The sequence below is a fragment of the Archocentrus centrarchus genome, chromosome 10 (genome assembly GCF_007364275.1).
Source record: "Archocentrus centrarchus isolate MPI-CPG fArcCen1 chromosome 10, fArcCen1, whole genome shotgun sequence".
NCBI classification, from domain to species: Eukaryota; Metazoa; Chordata; class Actinopteri; order Cichliformes; family Cichlidae; genus Archocentrus; species Archocentrus centrarchus.
This window is the reverse complement of record NC_044355.1, coordinates 12,232,416-12,252,388: the sequence shown is the minus strand read 5'-3', so window position 1 is coordinate 12,252,388 and position 19,973 is coordinate 12,232,416. Positions and strand designations below refer to the sequence as shown.

Genomic DNA, 19,973 nt, shown 5'->3' with positions numbered 1-19,973 from the left:
GCATACTGTTGAAGTTCTCCAACACCTACCAGACTGATACAGGTCCTGCATTCTATGTGCAGGACCTGTATGTAGGTCCTACGGTGCTACTGGCAAAATGTACTTAAAAGCATGCAAAGTAACAGTATTCATAATTGAATCATTTGTGCACAAAAATACATTTCAGCACCTAAGAGGCTTAACCTACAGCTTTTCTTGAAGCTCTCAAGTTGCATCATTCTTATCAGTGAAATAAACCACAGCATAGCTTTGCACAACTAATCAGCCACAAAACGGAAATTATACAGTGCATTTAATCTTTAATAGTTTATCACATTTTATGTTAAAATATTAAAGTCAGGACTAATTATAGAAATCAATTAAGTTAAACAGAAAATTCAACATTTTCCTCTGAAATAGAGTATATATTATCATAAATATTTTGAGTTTCAAAAGATTATAATGAAGTGCATCCATGCAATGCAGTACAGTTTATAATTCTACTTTATATTTCTCAATACAAAGTGGTGATAACTTGAGTTTGAACTACTGCAGCAGTAAAAGGTTACTTGAATACTTCATTCTAAACCAGGAAAGGCTGTGAATGTGAAAGCAAAAAAAACACAAAGGACCATAAAACTGGCCACCCCAAAGTGAAGCCCACCACTACAGTACTTGGAGGTTGTGGTGAGGTACAGTAGAAACTGTATGTCCTGTTTGCTGACTGCTGATCCGTAACATTAGGAAGCAGCAGCAGGTTATGGTAACAGCATTCCTGAGTTGTATATATGTTGAGTAATTACAGGCTGTCTTGTTAAAGTTAACGATTTAGCACCTTGTTAAACATGACAAACAGCCACATTTTTCATCGTGGGGCAGCAGGCTGTGGTCAAAGTGCATCAGCCGAGGTCAGTCACGATCTGCTTTTACCAACACGACACACCACGGGTTTCATAAGAAAAAAAGAAGCAGCAGAATTAAATTCAAAGTCAACAGTTTATTTTCTCTCTCCATTGGGATTAGGTCATCATGATAAACATTTACAAAAATGTAACAGGGACAACAGTGGGAGCAGGGTTTAAACTCTCCTTAATACAGGAGAACAGATTTCAACCTGTACGTCTCCGTGGTTTTTCCAACTATACCAGAGGCACTCTAATACCACGCAATGCAACAATCTCTTGACTAAGATTCAGGAAAACAAAACCAACGCTTGAAAGGATGTGAAACAAAGGAACCATCTGCTCAACACACCAGGATCTGTAGAAGCACGTGCTTCTTAATACACCAGGAGGACCAAACACAGCACAGGAAAGGGTACAAAACTACAAAATTAATACAAAGTTGGGGGGGTGGGATGAAAGTGCAGAGTTCAAATTTAAATCTTCCAATCATCTCCAGCTTCAACCGATGCGTGTCATCTTCATCGGCAAGAACCACATGGTAACACACACTGCTGTTGTCACTGGAAAAAAAAACTCAGGATCCACTACAGTCTCAAATCCTGACCTCCATCTGGGCTCAAGTGCAACAATCTGTCCCACCTCTGGCATCAGGTACATAGTCACTATATGGCTTACAAGGTAAACAGGTCCATACAAACTAGAAAGGTACATAGACATCTTTCATAATCAAAACTATTGTACAGCAATAGATTGGCAAAAAACTAAAGAGCTAAGTAACTTTATGTAAACAATGGTATACCACTGTACAGCTTATTCTAACATGGTATTTACAGGTCAAGTTCTTACTAGCTAGTTCCCATATACAGAGGGGTTAACGTAAGGACAAAACACGGGGTGATGACGTACACTGTACGTTAGGCAATTTCAACCATCCCATCTACCTGCAAAGAACTGGATTCAAAGAGAGGAAACCCAACAAACAGCATGAGTCTACAGACTTGTTGAATTACCCACAGCCCTCCTCCTCCTCCTGTTACATGTAGTTATTATTTTTTTTTAATTATACATAAGGCAAGGATAGTTATGGAAGGTGGAGGCATCACATTCTTTGCAAGGGATTAGTGATTTAATAGATGGGATACAGGTTGATGGTTCTTTGGGGTAAATGCACTTTTTGAGAGTATTACTGTTTTTTTTTTCCACATGTAACAAAAACACATCAGAGTGCAACAAAGGGGACATGTCTAGTTCTGTTGGGAAAATGTGCAAAATCTGCTCTAAAGCAAAGTGACAGTGTTGCAAATTCTAATGTACAAGGTACTGGGAGATGTACAGGGTCATCACGAGACACAGCAGAGCGGACCCTTTTTTCCAACATACTGTATATACAAGGCACTAAGGATTCAGGGGCCACTCATCCAATCTGGAAACGGCCGCCTCAGTCTGGTCGGAATATAGGATATTTGGGAAGGAATTCTATAAGAATCACCTGAAGAGAGAAAAAACACAAAACTAATTTCACAAGATTCAAATCCAACTGTGTTCAACAGGGCAGAAACTTTAGTAGTGAATGAACTCATTTCTTCAGGGAGTCCTGACTTTTATTAAAAATTTGCTAGAGTGTTTCCAGCAAAGGAAAAGAAAAATTTATTTGGTATTAATTACACAAATAAAACAAAGTTCTCAAAAAGTTTAAGCATTTTGAGTTTCTCTGGATTTCTCTGAAAATGAGCTGCAGAATCACTCATATAAACACTGCCAGTTTATTAGGTACACCCATCTAACAACTCATTTATATCAATGGCAGCTGGCTAAATGGGAAAAACTAAGAGTAATGCGGGTCAGCAGCACCACAAGCAACATCCACCACTTCTCTGAAACAGTTTCAGTAATAACTAAACATTATAACCTCCCTGAAGGGAGCATTTGTAGCACAATTAATGTATTTGACTACATTAGTTCAAACTAAGTTCCTAATAAAAATACTTTTTTTGTCAACATACCAATTTCCTAATTTCCTTGTCCAGCTGATTTACATTTAGTTGGAGCAAGAATGGTGCTATTAAACACCTATTAATTCCCCATTTAATTAGTACTAATTTTCTTTCTTATTTTGAAGAAACTTTCTATAAATTCAGTTAAATATCAGTTCATCTCTAGCAAAGAACAAGAAAATAAGGTTTTATTAAATAATCTGCAAATATGAACATTTTGAGTCATTTTTATGAAAAAAATAATACACAATTTATTGCCAATAGCTTCCTAAAATATATTTTTTTTGTCTATTGTCATAGAAAAATGCTTATCTTTGTGTCTTGAAGGGTTTCTTTTTTAAACTATTTTACAGACAAACAACTAGTCAGCTAAAAATAATGTGCAGATTAATCAATAACAGAAATAACTGAGAAGGCCATGCCTACTTACATATTCCATCATATTACTGCTTTCACATTTTCTTTTACTGAGTTTCCAGTGCAGCCCCAGCTGATGGAAGAAGAAAAGACACAGACATAATGAATGGACATCTCGCTCTCAAACAGACAAAAAGACACACACACATGCACAAACAAAGGAAATCTCCTCTTCAGTGTCAGGGGAATTTGGGAGAAGGACTGTCTGGTCTCGCCAGGGTCAAATTGTGGCCAGACACCCTGAAGAGCTTCCTTTATACCTTTGCACGGCTACTAGCTGTAATTTGTTGCTGTGAGACAAAACAAAATTAACATGGCCTTTCACTGCTGACCTCACGGTCCTTTCAGACCCCGTGTACCAGATCGCACCAGATCTGACTGGCGGGTTGGAGCTTAACGAACAGATTGATTGTTATTTTCCATCACGATGATACTCATCTTAGACTGACACAGACCAATTAAGCACTTTTACACAGGTGCAATGTGGCATGTTCCTTACCTTATGGTATAGTCGGTTATTTTCCCACTCTAACAGCTTCTGAATAGACCGCCTTGTCTTTGGGACCAGATAAAAAATACACTTACTTCAATGCAAACAAAAATACACATTACACAGTTTAACACTTGAACAGGTAACAGTAAACGGCCGCGGTGTTAGGATTTATGGACTGAACTCCCAATTTACCAGCTGGTAATTTCCACTCTGTTGTCAGCAACTTTTGAGTGGTAACACCACCCTTGAGAAGAGCAAGAGAGGACGCCACGCAATGTATCATTTCTACACAGAGCCACCAATTGAACACAAGTTGTTATTACGCCATATACTTAGACCAATTGCTTTAACAGCTCCTGAGTAATCAGCACTGATGTAAGGGAGAGTTAAACTGTCCAACTCGTGTCACGGGAGATTTGAGACTTACTCTCTTGTTGAGGCAGATAACAGGCCATAGGCTGCAGCCTACTGTACAGCAACAACACAGGCAGCCACAAAGAAGCCACTTCACATTCACAGGTAAGTTCTTCTTCAAACAAGCATTCACCCTGCTGATGCTGGTTTTGAATTCCTCTGGTGCTACCTAAAAAACAAGACACAGAACATGTAGCAAAATGAATGTGGGAAATTCTCAAAAAAACAAGAGGAAGTTGGACAATTCAATTGTTTCTTGGTCACGTTGACTTGAAAGACTTCTCAATGCACAAAAGCAACTTGTGTACCAGGATCAAAGAGCTCCAGAAAACCAACAGGTACATATTTGCAGATTTTGTCCAGAGATGAGATCTAAATGACCCCCCCCCCCCCCCCCAAACTTGCTAACCAGGCTCTAGACTGTTCAAGGCAAGAAGGGACTCAAAGGAGAGATAAGCTCAGTGCCTGTGGCAGCGCCGGCCAAACAACTTGAATGGATGCTCATTCCTCTCTGAGCCTGTACGCCATAAAACAGGGGTCGTAATCTTTTATGACAGGATGCAAAGGTCTCTTTGCAAACAGCCAAAGACCTCAGAATAAAGCCCAGCAGGGCCTGATCTGCACCCTTCAATCATCATAATTGTGAACTCATCCATCACATGTCACCCTGGGTCACAATACTGAAGGTACTTTTTATTGCCCCACACTTCCCTCAGCCTGCTCTTACCCCTGCAGCCTTTTTGTGTTTCTGCGTCCGACCCAGGAAGCTCTCCTTTCTTGTCTATGGCAGAGTCTTCATTTCATTATTTTATCACCTGGTGCTGGACCCTCCAAAACACTGGGGTCCCTGCCAACTGAGCACCATAGTCGGCTTACTCATTTACAGAGCTGGACAGCAGCCTCTTTTCTATGCAGTGTGGTGCGTTACTTATAATGAATCTCCATCAGATCAAAACCACTCGGGGAAGGCTGAATGGGGAGGTTTGGGGAAGTTAGGGTTGTTAAAGGCCCAAAAGAACAAAGGAATCACTGCAGCTTTAATTGCTCAATTCTTCCCACTTGGATTTGAACAGAAAGCAGTCTGCAAGACTGAAGTGCAAGAAAACTTAAAACGCAACTGTACCTTTCCCGTGAGAACAGAGGGGAATTCTGTGTCAAATCTGTTGCTCAGACCAAACCTGAAAAAAAGAAAGAGTAGACATGTTAATAAAAAACATAAAGTGTAATTACCATGCAAGCAACAAGGACAAAAAGAATCCTGAGCAGAAACATATTGAATGATTCTTACTTACCAACTTTTTACTATTTCAATTATTGCTGAACTGACAATAAAAAGGCCAACATTAAACCAGAAACAACTCCAAAATGATTGCACAACACAGACCTTTTCCTGTCTCTGTATATTTGTGGAGAACTACACACAGCGGAGAGATGCTGCTGCATTCACATGGGTTTAAGGCAGTCTTGACTTTTGTCTGATTGTCATGACTTGCCTAGACAAAAACATTAATTTCATCTACTGTTTAAAAACTGGACAGGCACGCACTCACATATCAGCACATACAGATACTGACTAATACTGCCCAAACTGGCTAATAAGATGCCATTTATCAGTGGTAGATATTTAAATATTTATCTGCTGTTTCTGCTGTAATTTTTGTTAACATGAAGATTTCATTTTTTCCTTCCCCAGCACAAAGTAGGGCCGATCTGAATCAGACTGTCACTCTCGGAATCAGCAAAACTGTTATTTTAAACATTAATATTTAAAAATAGATGCAGTCTCATTTGGAGGTTACTTTATTTCTTGATGTAAAGGAGGATGGAAGAGCCACATGGGATCCATGGGATTCTATATGACTGCTACCACTGATTAAATAACTGTCAACAAGTCCTTGCATTTACTTTTGATTGCAGGCAATCAGAACGTATCCATACAAATCTGATCACAGCCTCGTCTGTATCTGAGGATGACTATTTGAGGTTGAAACGCTTCTGTAGGGAAAAAAAATATTATAAACAGACAGCAGTGTTTGGGTTTTCTTTGTTTTGCCATTTTTAAAAACAGCTATGCTCCTCTAACAGCAGCAACACATTTGTTGCTGCTGATTTTCCTTGTTTTTAAGAAAAAACAAGGAAAATCTTGGCATCACCTTGGCATGTGGACGCGATTAAGAGATCGCATCCACACGCCAAGGTGAAGAAAGTTCCCAGCTGGGACTCGGCTTAAGGATGAAGATGAAGGGTGGCTCTGACAGCGATGACAGTGACAAACACCATTTTATTAAGTTCCTCTGACAGTCGGATGTGCTCCAGGCTTTCTCCTCTATTAATCACCCTGATAAAGTACAAACGTCTCCATCACATGTACGCAGCTAAGAGGTAAACAATGATGAAACCTACAGTAATGCCTGTGAATTAGCCGACGGTAGTTAAGGTAATGTGAGTTAAAACACAAAGATGAGGACTTCTGGCTAAAAGAGCATCTCATGTAAACTTGACTAACGTTAACAACAGCTGCTTGCCTGCGAAATTTTAGGTTATCATGGGGACATAAGGCCGTTACAGTTAGTTTACGTGCTAACAGATATCCCCCAGAGCCTAAACTAAACATATAGCTAACTGTTGTGATTTCCGTTAGCTCGCAAGATAGCCTCAGCTAAACAGGCGACATCGGGAACTGAGAGAAAGCACAAACGTGGCTCCGCTTACACCGTGATGTGTCCGGCCCCTCGCATAACCACGGGCTCCGGGCAGTATCTAGGTAAGTGCTCCTCGCTCACTACGTGTTCATCCTCTTCGTCTTCTAACTCATAAATGGTATCAAAGTCCGCCATGTTGGGTAGTAAGACGCTCATGACGTCTCCTACGGGGCCGCGCACGGACGCAGGAGGGGACGCGCGCGGGGGAGCCACAGTTTGTGCACAGAGAAGAAACCACCTCTCAAATATTACACTGGGAGAATGCATTTATATATTAATCCATGCATCTATGTATGTATGTGTAGGTGCGTGTATAGGTGTATGTATAGGAGGATGAGGATTATTTTATTACTCCTACTATTAGCAGTTATTTTTGACCCGTCCCTCATTTGATCATTGACTAAATATAGTTACACACATGTCCCTAATATCCCCCATCCTAATGTTTTTTTCCCCATTTTATCTTGTTCCTGTATGTATTCTATGTCCTTGACCTGTCTTGATATGTCTTTTTCCCAATGGGAGAATATACACTATATTGACAAAAGTAGTCGTCTACCTTCACGCATATGAACTTGATTGACATCCCATTCGTAATCCGTAGGGTTTGATATGCCCAATCCTTTGCCTAGCTTCAACTCTTTTGGGAAAGCTTTCCACAAGGTTTATTAGAGTTTATTGAAATTTTTTGACCATTCTTCCAGAAGCGCATTTGTGAGGTCAGACACTGATGTTGGAGGAGAAGACCTGGCTCGCAGTCTCCACTCTAATTCATCCCAAAGGTGTGCTATCAGGTGAGGTCCGTACTCTGTGCAGCCAGTCAAGTTCTTCCACACCAAAACTTGCTCATCCATGTCTTTATGGACCTTGCTTTGCGCACTGTCATGTTGGAACAGGAAGGGACCATCCCTAAACTGTTCTCACAAAGTTGGGAGCATGAAAGTGTCCAAAATGTCTTGAAATATTAATAACTTCTTTCACTGGAATTAAGGAGCCGGGCCCAACTCCTGAAAAACAACCCCACACCATAACCCCCCCTCCACTAAACTTTACACTTTGCACAACGCAGTCAGACAAGTACCGTTCTCCTGGCATCCACCAAACCCAGACTCGTCCATCAGATTGCCAGACGGAAAAGAGTGATTCGTCACTCCCGAGAACACATCTCCACTGCTAGTCCAGTGGAGGTGTGGTGCTTTACATCACTGCATCCGACACTTTGCATTGCGCTTGGTGATGTAAGGCTTGAATGCAGCTGCTCAGCCATGGAAACGAAGCTCTTTACGCACCGTTCTTGAGCTAATCTGAAGGTCGCATGACGTTTGGAGGTCTGTAGCGATTGACTCTGCAGAAAGTTGGCGACCTCTGTGTACTATGAGCCTCAGCAAACGCTGACCCCACTCTGTGAGTTTGCAGAGTTGCTGTCGCTCCCAATTACTTCCATTTTGTTAGAATACTAACAGCTGACTGTGGAATAATTAGTAGCGAGGAAATGTTAGTGTATCAGAACAGCAAACTGAAGCATTCAGAGATAATCAATGAGCTTCCTCAGTTCAGACATGGACAGAGAATCAAAGTCAGGAAAACCCCAGAATAAGCTATCAACATGTCAGCTAATTAAGCCGGAGTCGCACATTTTAAACGAGAATCGCCTTATTTTCTGAAAACTCAAAATACCTTTTACAGTCAAATGAAAGTGCACCGTAACAGGCGTAAACCGACAAAATTGAATCAGTCCAGATTGATCAGGAAAGAATATCGAGGGATTTCATGTTCAGGCTTGTCAGATCTTTTAAAATTCCAAATTAAAAGTAGATGCATTGAAATGAACCAAAAATATATCTGCTTGAAAGGCCAGAATGTACTATGGAAAGCTATCATGAAGGACCTCCCTGCCTTTTAAAACGCGGTGCAATAAAAAAAAAAAAAAGCCATATGCTAATACTTCCCAAATATGTGACTTACAGCGTTTGTGGTTGTTTAAGTTTTTATTCTATGAATCCCATATGCACAACAATTCCGAAATAAAGAAAGTGACAGATCTACTGCAAAACACCTTTTATTTACATTTTGAAAGTTGCCATCAGAGGACCTCTCTACCCGTACCTTCTACTTGAGTGATTCACGATTTGTCCAGTGAGATTGAGCTTCGTGAGGTCCAGTGTAAAACTTCAATGACATGTCCCTGATTTCTCATTTTATTCACAAACACATGCACTTCGTCAAATAGGCTATTTATATCTTATCAACTCACAAACGGTTTAAAACACTTTAAAAATACGTCGATTTTCTCCCCTTTTTGTTAAAACTATTCTATAAAAACTTATATTTGAAGAGCCTCCAGCGTTTTCTTGCTTTAAATCAGCTGTTGATCCGCAACTTTGTGCTTCAGGACGTGGATTCAGATCCTCTGGCTTCCTGTCAAGTGTCCTGTCAGCGGGATGGAGTGCTCACTTATGTGAGATCGTCCACAGGGCGAGCTGCTCTACTGAGTCACAGTCACATGCTGTATATTCCTGATAGAAGGCAAGGTGTTCATTCCTTGAGGAGGGTACATAGAGCCGTGGATATCTGTGGGACTGAGAGACCCCGGAACCGGCAGAGGGCTCACTGAACCCGGGTCACTGTGCACAGACCCGCTGCTGCCGTCAGACTGGCCCAACTTCTTCTTGATCAGCTTTCTCTCTTTAGCTCTGCGGTTCTGAAACCATATTTTCACCTGAAGGGACGCACAAAAGATTAAAAAGAAATTAATTCAGGTTTTCCTGGCCATATCATTTAATATCAATGGTATCTCGCAAAAATAATAAATAGAGCTAATAACCTGTACATAAATAACTCTATAATAAAAGGCCTAGAAAGGAAGCAAATAATATCCAGTGAGAGACTTTCTTTCTTTCTTTTTTTTTTTTTTTTGCGTAAGGGTATCACTGCCATTTTATTCTCTATTTTATCCACTAAAATAAAATAAAATAAAATAAAATAAAATAAAATAAAATAAAATAAAATAAAATAAAATAAAATAAAATAAAATAAAATAAAATAAAATATTGAATGGAAGTAAATAATACCCAGTGAATGAGGGTTTTTTTTTTCTTTTTTTGTTGTAGGGCATTACTCTGCCATTTTGATTCTCTATTCTATCCACTGGAATGAATGAATAAATGAATTAATAGGCCTGGAAAGGAAGTAAATAATACCCAGTGAGTGACTTATTTATGTATTTATTTTATGGAGTAGGGGCATTATTTTGCCATTTTTTATTCTCTATTTTATTCACTGGCATAAATAAAATAAAATAAAATAAAGGAAGTAAATAATAAATAATAGCCAATGAATGAAATTGGGTTTTTTTTGTTTGTTGTTTTTTTCTGCCATATTTATTCTGTATATTATTCACCTGCATAAATTAAATGTATTCATTTTAAATTGAATTTAGTGAGTTAGTACAAATAGATTCGAAATAAAAAGAAATGTACACAGTTAAATGAACGTTTCCCATTTATGCATTGAGTCATACTTACTGACATATCAAAATATAAGAACACTACATAATGTGACCAAATAAATATTTGCAAGTTTATTGATAATTAAAAAATGTTTGTATGTCTATAAATCTACCAGTGTAAAAATCATAATTAATTCACCAAAATAACTACAAATAATTTATGTTTCAAATCGTATATAATAGTTTAAACCCTCCTTGTCCAACAATGAATTTCTGCTGCATTAATAGAAATACAGACACTTTTTATTGGCACCATAATACTGACCTACCTTTGTGGTTATATGTGCATGTAAACATAAAGCATATTTTAGATATTTATTCCATGTGATATTCGTTAATGTCCATATCGAAATGACTACACGGATACATTTATCTTATATTTATTGCCTTTTCCCTAATCAATAAAAAAGCAGAAAATCAAACCGTAATAATAGAGACCTTACCTGTCTTTCCGATAGACCGAGGTTGACAGCCAGTTCAGATTTCCTCCTGATGGTGATGTATCTGTTGAAATGAAATTCCTTCTCCAGCTCCAATCTCTGATGGTCAGTGTACACTACCCTGTACTTCTCCTTCGTCCTTGTCTTACCTGTGAAGGTGAAAAATAAATAACACATGAAGATGCCTGAAGATGTTCTCTGTCCGCTTTTAGGATCATGTGCTTGTAGCCAAGTGGTTGAACTGGAAGGTTTTCCCCTCCAGAGCAGCCTGCATGCCAGGACCGGCCTATCGACACACTGCATCTTTATTAGGTGCGTCTTCAATACACGTCTTTGTCTTTTCTACAGATGCGCAGTTAGAGCTTTTTGATCTTGCTTTGATGACAACTGTAGTGCACTGAATTTCAAAGAGCCACGAGTCCTCCACGAGATACAGGAAAGAAGACATCTGGAGAAACTGTAGATTTAACGCAGCTCGTTTTGCGTAAATGCCCAAGTTACAGTCCGAATGTGGGCTACTTGAAATGGCATTACATTTTCCCAGGCCTGGTCCAAAAGTGTGTGCCAACTTGTTTAAACGCGTGAAAACAAAAGGAAACCAGAATTCCCACCATGAATTCAGCTAAAGGAATTAAAATTGTATTTGGTGCGTTACATCAAAAACACTCCTATATTGTTGGCCAAAATCATTATACTGTAGGGTAAATACAGTGTGGATGTGTATGTACTGCCCCGCGTTTGAGATGTTAGCTGTGAAAAACGTCACTCTTTCCGGCAATATAACTCTTGGAGAGGAAGGGAGGCTGGCGCATATCAAAGCGAAGAGGTGCTGAAAGAAAAAGGGCCATTGCCTGGATATGACGGATAACACCAAACACTGTAACAGAGAGGCTGACCTTACATCTTCTGTAATAATGACATTTACATCACAACTGGGCCTGGCGCCGATTCCTTGCACCTTTTAAAATTTCCTCCATGGGAACAGAGTAGCCAGAGCTGCTGGGCCCAGGGCTACCTCAACTATCATTTATCAAAGTTAAGATAGAGAAACAATTTATGGACACATTTTATGCCATTTGTAATTAATACAGTTTCCACAGAGACCAAATCAGTTATTACCTATAACTATTTATGCTTAACGTTTTATACTCAGTCTAATTCCAGTCAACCTGCAAAATGCGCTGTCACAGCTCTTTCAAACACTTCCAGGAGCTTTTCCATGTGTTTCGTTTGGCATTTTCCATCAACAGATTTGGATGTGCTTCGATGAAACAAATTCGATTTTACACATTATTTTAAATGACACGGTGTGTGCGTAAAATTTCCAACCTAAATGGACGCAGAAGCTCGGGGGGCGCACAAAAACCTATCCTAGCTCATCTATCTCTCGAATAATAACATTTTGGCACAGTTATCTCACCTGTAGAAGATGATTGCGCAGTTTTACTCATCCACTGGTATGAATTACGCCTTTCCCTGCCAGGAGAAAGTTGTGCAGCATTAATGTTTTCCGGTGGCGGTTGTAATACCGCAGATCCCGGAGGATGCATATGTGCGTACTCATTTGAACAGTAAGGAACCTGTCCAGGAGATGAGTTGTTCATGGGCGTAGGAATAGTATTAGGGGGTCCCAAACTATAAGCACCCCAGTCCTCTCGTGGGGTGCCATATGAAGGCCCCCAGCTCCCCGTAGACTGTGCGTGGGTATCCATGTTTGGCACATGATGGTATCCAGTAAAGTCGGGGTACTGTGGTGTTGAAACAAAATTCTGTGGAGGCAGATTGATGCTTGATCTTCTTACAGGCCCTTGGTGATACATGCCGCTTTCTTTATCCAGTAGGTATCCAACATACATGATTTGGTGAAAAGCTTTTAATATATTAAAACAGCTGAGGGTTTATGTTGCCTATTTTAAGGCGACATTGTCTCCCTGTAGCTGTTAAAAGCAATCCTTGTAGTTTATAGTCCAAATGGGTTCCCAAAGAGAAATGCAAAGTAGTTCCAGCCTGTCTCCAGCCTCACATGCTGCGGCTCTGTTGACAAGAGACCAAAGGTACACTAAGGCCCGCCTGACATCAGCCAACTCCTCAACTCTTGTAGATTTGCATCCAAATGAGAGTGAGCTGTCCCCTTGCGCCTGTCCTGTAGCGCGTCATCACAGGGCAGTGGGCCTATCCTGAACAGGAGGCCTTCACACCCTGAATAAATTAACACCACGGCCTATCAGCTGCACATGCTGCAATAAACCGGGACAACACGTCCACAAACCCATTAAGTCAAAAGGCCTGTGCTTAATACCGCACATTTCTTACGTTTGTTGCAATAATTCATTTTCTGCTGGCACTTGAGCAATGGCCCATGTTAGGAATCATTTCGAAGGTATTTCTAGAGTTTGAATAAATTTGGTTTTCAAAACTGTAGCGATTCAACAGTTTCCAACCACGCTTCACACGCAAACCCCGATTTATTTGTCAAGATATTCACTTGCAAACGAGGTGCAAAGTATGAGAGACTTTAATTCTTTAAGCAAGTAGTATTCCGTGTTCACACCTCACGGTCGCACTTCACAGCTAATTCCGGTTACAAGGAAACTCCAACAACCCCCTCTGTGACAAACAGAGGCCTGCGACACAGCAGCCAGCGCTGTCCTCTCAAATTACTGTGCATATGTTTTTCTGTTGCTTTGCTTGATGCTGATGGTCGCGTTTCAATGAATCAGTTAAAAAGCACGTTTGGATAACTCGGATCTTTATAAAAGCCTATTTCATAGATTGATGGACAAAAAATAATAACAAATCAGAAAATAGAGGGCAATCAGCAGATCAGAATCATGAATGCCAATGAAAGTCTCTGAAAGCACCAGATTATTGGCGACAAAAAATTTATGAGTAATCGTGTCGTTTCCTGACACTCCACGGCTCAGTCACGTCTGTGACTTGCACACGGTGCAGCGTCCTGGCTTTCCGTCAGCTGGCTCTGCTTCAGGAAATCCTTTAACTCTGTATTTTTGGCAGCAGTGGTAGCGAAGGCTTCTAGGCTTTCCCAGTTACATTACAAACGAGTGAAAATCAGCGTGTGCTTCTCTAATGCGTATTACTCAGATTCGGGGAAGGGACTACAATAACGAAGACGTACACAAAATCACAGTCACTTGTGATTTTTCTGAGGATAAAGAAACTGCTGGAAGCAGGCAGGTTCAGGCGTTTGTAGAGAAAATGTATAAAGGGAAGAATGTGGCCTAAACCTGTGTCCACTCTGTTACATCACTGCTTTGTTTGCACTGATGTCACTGAGCTGTCCTTTAGTTTCGGCTTTTCTGGACTACAGTCAGACCCAATCGCGCCCTCTTGTGGAGTTGTACAGAACTACAGTAAATTGATGGCTGGTCTCTTTGACCACCTCAAGAGGGCAGCCTCCACCAATAAAACCAACTGATCCGTAAATTCCTATGAACGTACTATTAATAAATATGAGCCATGACAAATTTTATAGTTCATTCAATATGGCTTAGCAATATGCATTTTACAGACCAGCATCTGCCTGCAATCTGAAATCCACTTGGATTTAAATTTACAGCCTACTGATTTGATTGATGGAAGAGCTGATAATCAGAATCAGAATCAGAATCAGGTTTATTTTGGCCAAGTATGTTTACACACACAAGGAATTTGGTTCCGGTTGATGGTGTCTCTCTAGTATTATACAGTGTCCTATAATTTAACTTAAATGCTATACAATATACAATACACAATATACAATACCGGTCTGGGAAGGGAAGGTGCAGTGTAATTAAAGAATTACAATATCCAAAATCTAATAAATAATAAAATAAAATAAAGTGTAGTGTGCGTTGTAGTGTGACAACAAAGTTTGTAACATTAGGCAGTTGTGTAGAGATCAATGTTACTGATCAGCTGTTAATGAGTGTGATGGCATGAGGAAAGAAACTGTTTGAGTGTCTGGTGGTTTTTGTGTACACTGATCTGTATCCCCTGCCTGAGGGAAGGAGCTGAAATAAAGTGTGTCCAGGGTGTGAGGAGTCTGAGATGATTTTCTTTGCCCGTTTCCTGGTTCTAGAAGTGAACAAGTCCTGAAGGTTTGGCAGTTTAATTCTGTCTATCAGATAAGTTTAGTCAGTCAACTACTTTCCCAAACTGTCAATCTGTGGATTAATTATTTATTAAATAACATCTACAGGTACTAATTACAAGTCCCGTCATTAAAAAGGATCCTGGCTGGTCAAATAGTAGATATACTACTAATAGTAGTCAGTTCTGCAGGTATGTCCAAATAATAAGTGCTCTGTCTAAATGGTTGGGAGGTCCTCTTAACTACCCCGCAGATAGTCCAATCAAACAGCTACTAATAAAACTACCATCAGGCAATGGTATCACCTCAAAGCTATTGGAGACAGTGGATAGAGGACCTCGCTGTGGATATTTCTCCTGATGATTGGCAGTCTTGTCTGTATAAAATTGATACAATGTACAAAGACATGAATAATAAATTTATACAACTGAAAATAATACACAGATGGCAAAAATATTTATATAGATAGAATTTACTGCCCATGGACTTTTGCTGGAAGTTTGGGGGACAAGGGGCTTCTATTCTAAGTGTATTTTGGACTTGAGTTTATTTCAAAGAGTTTATTCCAAATCTCTGCAAATCTCTCTTCCTTAGGTTTAACAACTGAACTTCAAGATTGTGACTTTTTTTTTTTTTCCTTTGAAAAAAAGATGGATTTTTCTGGCTCTTACCACATTGCTGAGACACGGGAGCACCAGCCTCCATATGGAGAATGGATAACAACAGTGGCAGGCTTGGCTGCCTGTGAGACGTTACATACAGATTATTAGATAATGAACATTTTGGTTACCTAATAAATGCAATATAATGATGAAAGTGATATTTAATTAGTATTGATGTGTCAGTGTGATCGACTCCTTTTTTTCCCCCTTTTTTTCTTTTTTCTTCTTCTTTTGATTACTACATAAGTCTTAGGCCTTGATTAAACCTGTTGTATTCTTATTATTTGTTACAATTTTTGATAAATTGTTCATGGCACAAAAACATTTCTCATCTCTAGAAATATATATATTTTATGTATATAGTGCTTATGTATATGTGTATAGTTTTTTCTATTTTATTTTAGTTCATTTGTTTTTACTCATCCTTTTCATTTTTCTCTGTACTGAGCTGCTGTAATGCGCAAATTTCCCCATCGTGGGATCATTAAAGTTTTATCTTATCTTATCTTAGAAGCTTTTTGAGAAACAGTCACAAGTAAAGTCAAGTGACTTTTGCTGTCATTCCAACTACATACAGGTAACACTGTACATGGTGCAGGACCACAGTGCCACAGTCCCCGACTTCATGAAAAATACCTTGTTTCACCGCCAACCTGTCACTGTAAGTGACATGCCATCAGGTGACATTTATTAAGTTAACGACTCCGTGGGAACTCTAGTTTGAATTGTCTTAAGCAATCTGAATGCTGAGATTCAGAGAATCAGTTCATTTATATCATGGCTGCTGTCACGTGGTGCGGGCCTACACATTCAGAGGATTATTTCTGAATGACATCATCACCACAGTTCACTTCCAGGGTTCAGCAAGAACAGACTTGTTTAGAATAAACTGAGCACATCAAGAACAAATGTGACCTATTTTCCCTCTTTAATCTTACCCAGAACTTTATGTTTTAATCTTTCTGGTATGAGCGTTCGTTTGTATAAACTCTAAACATTTCAGCAGCATTACTGACACACCAATTCACTACAAAACTCTTATAATAAGGCCATAAAATGAATTCTTTGTAAATCACAGTGTTCAAAATCCCAGCTCAGTTTAATTTTAATTTTGTGCTTTACATTCAGACGTTTGGTGCCTCTGACTCAAACACAGTAAATACCTGCACCATCTACTGTTTTCACTAGATGGTGCAGTTGAATTATGCAACGCTTCCAGTCCTCACGCTTCATGTGCACAATAACAAAAAAAAAAAAATTCATATTCTGTTGGTCACAGATAGATGATGAGTATTATTTTCATTGTGTTTCTGTTATGCATTATGTCTTTCAGTGGTCTTGTTGAGATTTGTGTTTTAATGTTTGCATGTATTGCTGAGTTTGTGTTTTGCACTGCCCCTTTGGTATTCCTTTCACATTATTTGAAGGGCCATCCAGAGCCTTTTAAAGAGTAGACTCTTAATGCTGTTGTGTGTAGCACTTTCCACTTGTTCCTATACTAATAATCATTAATGCAGTAAAAAGCTGGTGAAAGCTATGATTTATATGATGATTAAAAGAATTATGCTGGGTTTTTCCGCACAGACCCAAATGCAGTTGACAGCAAAAAAAAAAAAAAAAAAAAAAAAAAAAAAGTAGAAGCCCCAAAAATAAACTCTGATGGATTCATTTACAGCAGTTCTTGACTTTGTGCGATGATTACAAACTGAGTAATCAGCATAATCAGCTTGAGCTCAGCATAGTGTAGATGTAGTAGATCAATGATAGTCAGCGGTGAAGCAGCCGAGGAATTCATTGATGTATTCAGTTTATCACAGTGTGTCTCTGCAGGGAAGGAGGTAAAACACAACCACATGTTACTATTATTAGAGATGCTGCTGTTTTTACACAAACGAACCAGTCCTGAGTCATTTGTAATGTTAAACATCTGTAAAACAGGACACCATGTTTTATTGCAGTACATTTATTAAGATAAAACAGAAATAGATGCTGGCACCGTGACGAAAAATGTTCTTGTTTACAAAGTGTTACTGCAACAGCAATTGTTAGTCAGCTTTTACTTACGCAAGAACAGACAGAAATGCATTGTGAGAATTAGAAGTTAAAGCCACGTGCATTACTCAATTCCTGATAATACATTAACACCTCAGTTTTTAGCTGAATTTGGGTGAAGACAGTTGAACTATTTTAATGATTTTTGTGCCCTATAATCTATTCCATTGCACTAAAGTTGTATATTTTAGATCTTTTTTTTGTAAAAAGAGAGAGAACTACCTGTCTTGTGCATTTGACTCTTTAATGATCTTTGACACTTAAACTGAAAAAAAACAAGAAAAAGAAACCGTAACTGGACCTGATGTTGAACAGCAGACCATAATTAATTCAATCAAACACCAAACAAACCTCAAGGTAAAGAAAATACTTTTAAAAGAAACTATCTTCTAAATGAAGATTATTTACATAAACTTTTCATTGTAACCTCAAAATACACAGCCTGAAAAAGGTATCAGAACGTTCCTGTTTTTGGAAACAAGGACCCAGGTTTATTGTAAAGCTAAACCATAACGTGGTGTCCTTAGGTTATTTTATACAAACCAGAATGGCCCTATATGAAATGAAGCTACTGTAAAAACTGAATCATCACAGTCAGAAGGATTCATGCTCAGTGACCTGAAGGTTTTGGCACAGTGATGCGGTGATTAGTTCTGTGACCTCACAGCAAGAAGGATCCTAGTTCTAACCTGCCAGCTGGCTGCAGCCTTTCTATGTGGAGTTTGCATGTTCTCCCTGTGCCTGCACGGATTCCTTCTAGGAACTTTGGCTTCCTCCCACAGTCCAAAGACATGCGTGTTAGGTTAATTGGTGATTGTAAATTGTCCAGGGTGTACCCTACCTCTCACCCTGTGACAGCTGGGATAGGCTGAGCCTGAATTTGACAAGTGGTTAATGGCCCGAAGACACAGAGACATGCAAAACTTGTGTGTCAGTACTTTGATATCGATATTGATACATCAGATTATTTGGCAGCACAATGGGAAAGTGTCATGATCATCATTTTCAGTGAGCCATTAGGATTGATCTCCAGGGGAACATAAATATGCAAACAAAATTTCATGGTAACCCATTTACTAGTTATCTAGAAATTAAATCTTGGACCATCACTGAACTCTCAAACTACGGAAGACACAAAAGAACATGTCAAAAGTTTTAAACAAAACAAACTGTCCATGCCCTCCGAGTGGAAAATTTATGGTAATTTAACCCACATAACTCTAGTTTACGTAGATGTACTGCATGTATGAAAGGAGACCAGAGTGCAGCAACAATCATGTCAGTAAGAACAATAAGTTCACCAAAACCACCACAGAGCAGCAGGGTGGCCAACAGAAGCACCACAACTCCAGAGAAAAAAGGGGATTAAAACCACAAACATTCATCCGAGCTTCAAAATAAGACCATCATGTTCACATTAATTATGCCACTCTGGTCGCTGCATTTTTCTCAGGCCCCCCTAGTGGTGGAGGACTCTATACAGGCCTCACCTCCCACCAGGGCGCCAAACAATGGGGGCAAGTGGGCTGCATTCTGAGGTTCGAGGGCTTGGGGAACAAGCTGAGGCTGGTAAATTTAGCATCAGACAGAGCCTCTGCACACCCCCTGTTTGCACTGAGCTTCATAGAAGCTCGACATGGTCAGAATCCTGGTCCGATCTGATTTAGATCTACTTTCTGTTGCTAATCAGTGAGCAAGAATGACAGAAGGAGAACACATGCTGTGAATAAAGCAAACATTGCACAATTTTTCTTTCTTTTTTTTTTTTCCACTGCCAGCATGCCAGCCTGTCAAACTCAAATTTAAACCAGCAACGCCAGCTTTGTTTTCCTAGAAACGTGTTTTTCAAGAGATCCAGTGAAAAGCTATTTTTACATGACTGCTGAATTTTTTTGCTTATACAGAACACATGATTTGCTTAATCCGACTTTTTTTATATTTCCCGAAGTTCTTGAAAGTGCAATCACTTTCCAGAAGGTGATGTAAGTTTCTCAGCAGTCTCAGTGGTGAGTTAATCAGTACCACTGGCACTGCAGTTTAAGTCATACACAGTCAGCTAAAAACAGTCCTTAGCATACACAAAAATTACTACTTTTTGAGTCACACTTAAAACCAGCTGCCATATTTAGCAAATCCTTTAATTGAAAGAAATTTGAGGAAACTGGACAAGTGGAAGACAAAAGAAGAGTGCCAAAAAAAAAAAAAAAACAGTATCTTAAAGTCATGTCCTTAACCCTTCATAGTGTCCTCAAAATCAAGGTCAGTGAAGTTACCATATTTGGTTCCTTGACTGTAAATGGCAAAAAAAAAAAAAAAA

The 19,973-nt window shown here is 39.3% G+C and overlaps 2 protein-coding genes across 2 annotated transcripts; both read right to left on the bottom strand.

The window, feature by feature from the left end:
* Window positions 1-961: 961 nt before the first annotated feature.
* On the bottom strand, window positions 962-7,068 carry chic1 (cysteine-rich hydrophobic domain 1). Its single transcript, XM_030740145.1, has 6 exons — window positions 6,915-7,068; window positions 5,326-5,380; window positions 4,216-4,371; window positions 3,795-3,851; window positions 3,309-3,368; window positions 962-2,373 (listed from the first exon to the last, which is right to left on the bottom strand). Exons 1-6 carry the CDS (start codon window positions 7,058-7,060, stop codon window positions 2,323-2,325), a joined length of 525 nt encoding a protein of 174 aa, XP_030596005.1. The 5' UTR covers window positions 7,061-7,068; the 3' UTR covers window positions 962-2,322.
* A 1,936-nt stretch (window positions 7,069-9,004) lies between these two features.
* Window positions 9,005-12,931, bottom strand: cdx4 (caudal type homeobox 4). Its single transcript, XM_030740052.1, has 3 exons — window positions 12,273-12,931; window positions 10,856-11,001; window positions 9,005-9,623 (listed from the first exon to the last, which is right to left on the bottom strand). Exons 1-3 carry the CDS (start codon window positions 12,706-12,708, stop codon window positions 9,390-9,392), a joined length of 816 nt encoding a protein of 271 aa, XP_030595912.1. The 5' UTR covers window positions 12,709-12,931; the 3' UTR covers window positions 9,005-9,389.
* Between the last annotated feature and the right edge of the window lie 7,042 nt (window positions 12,932-19,973).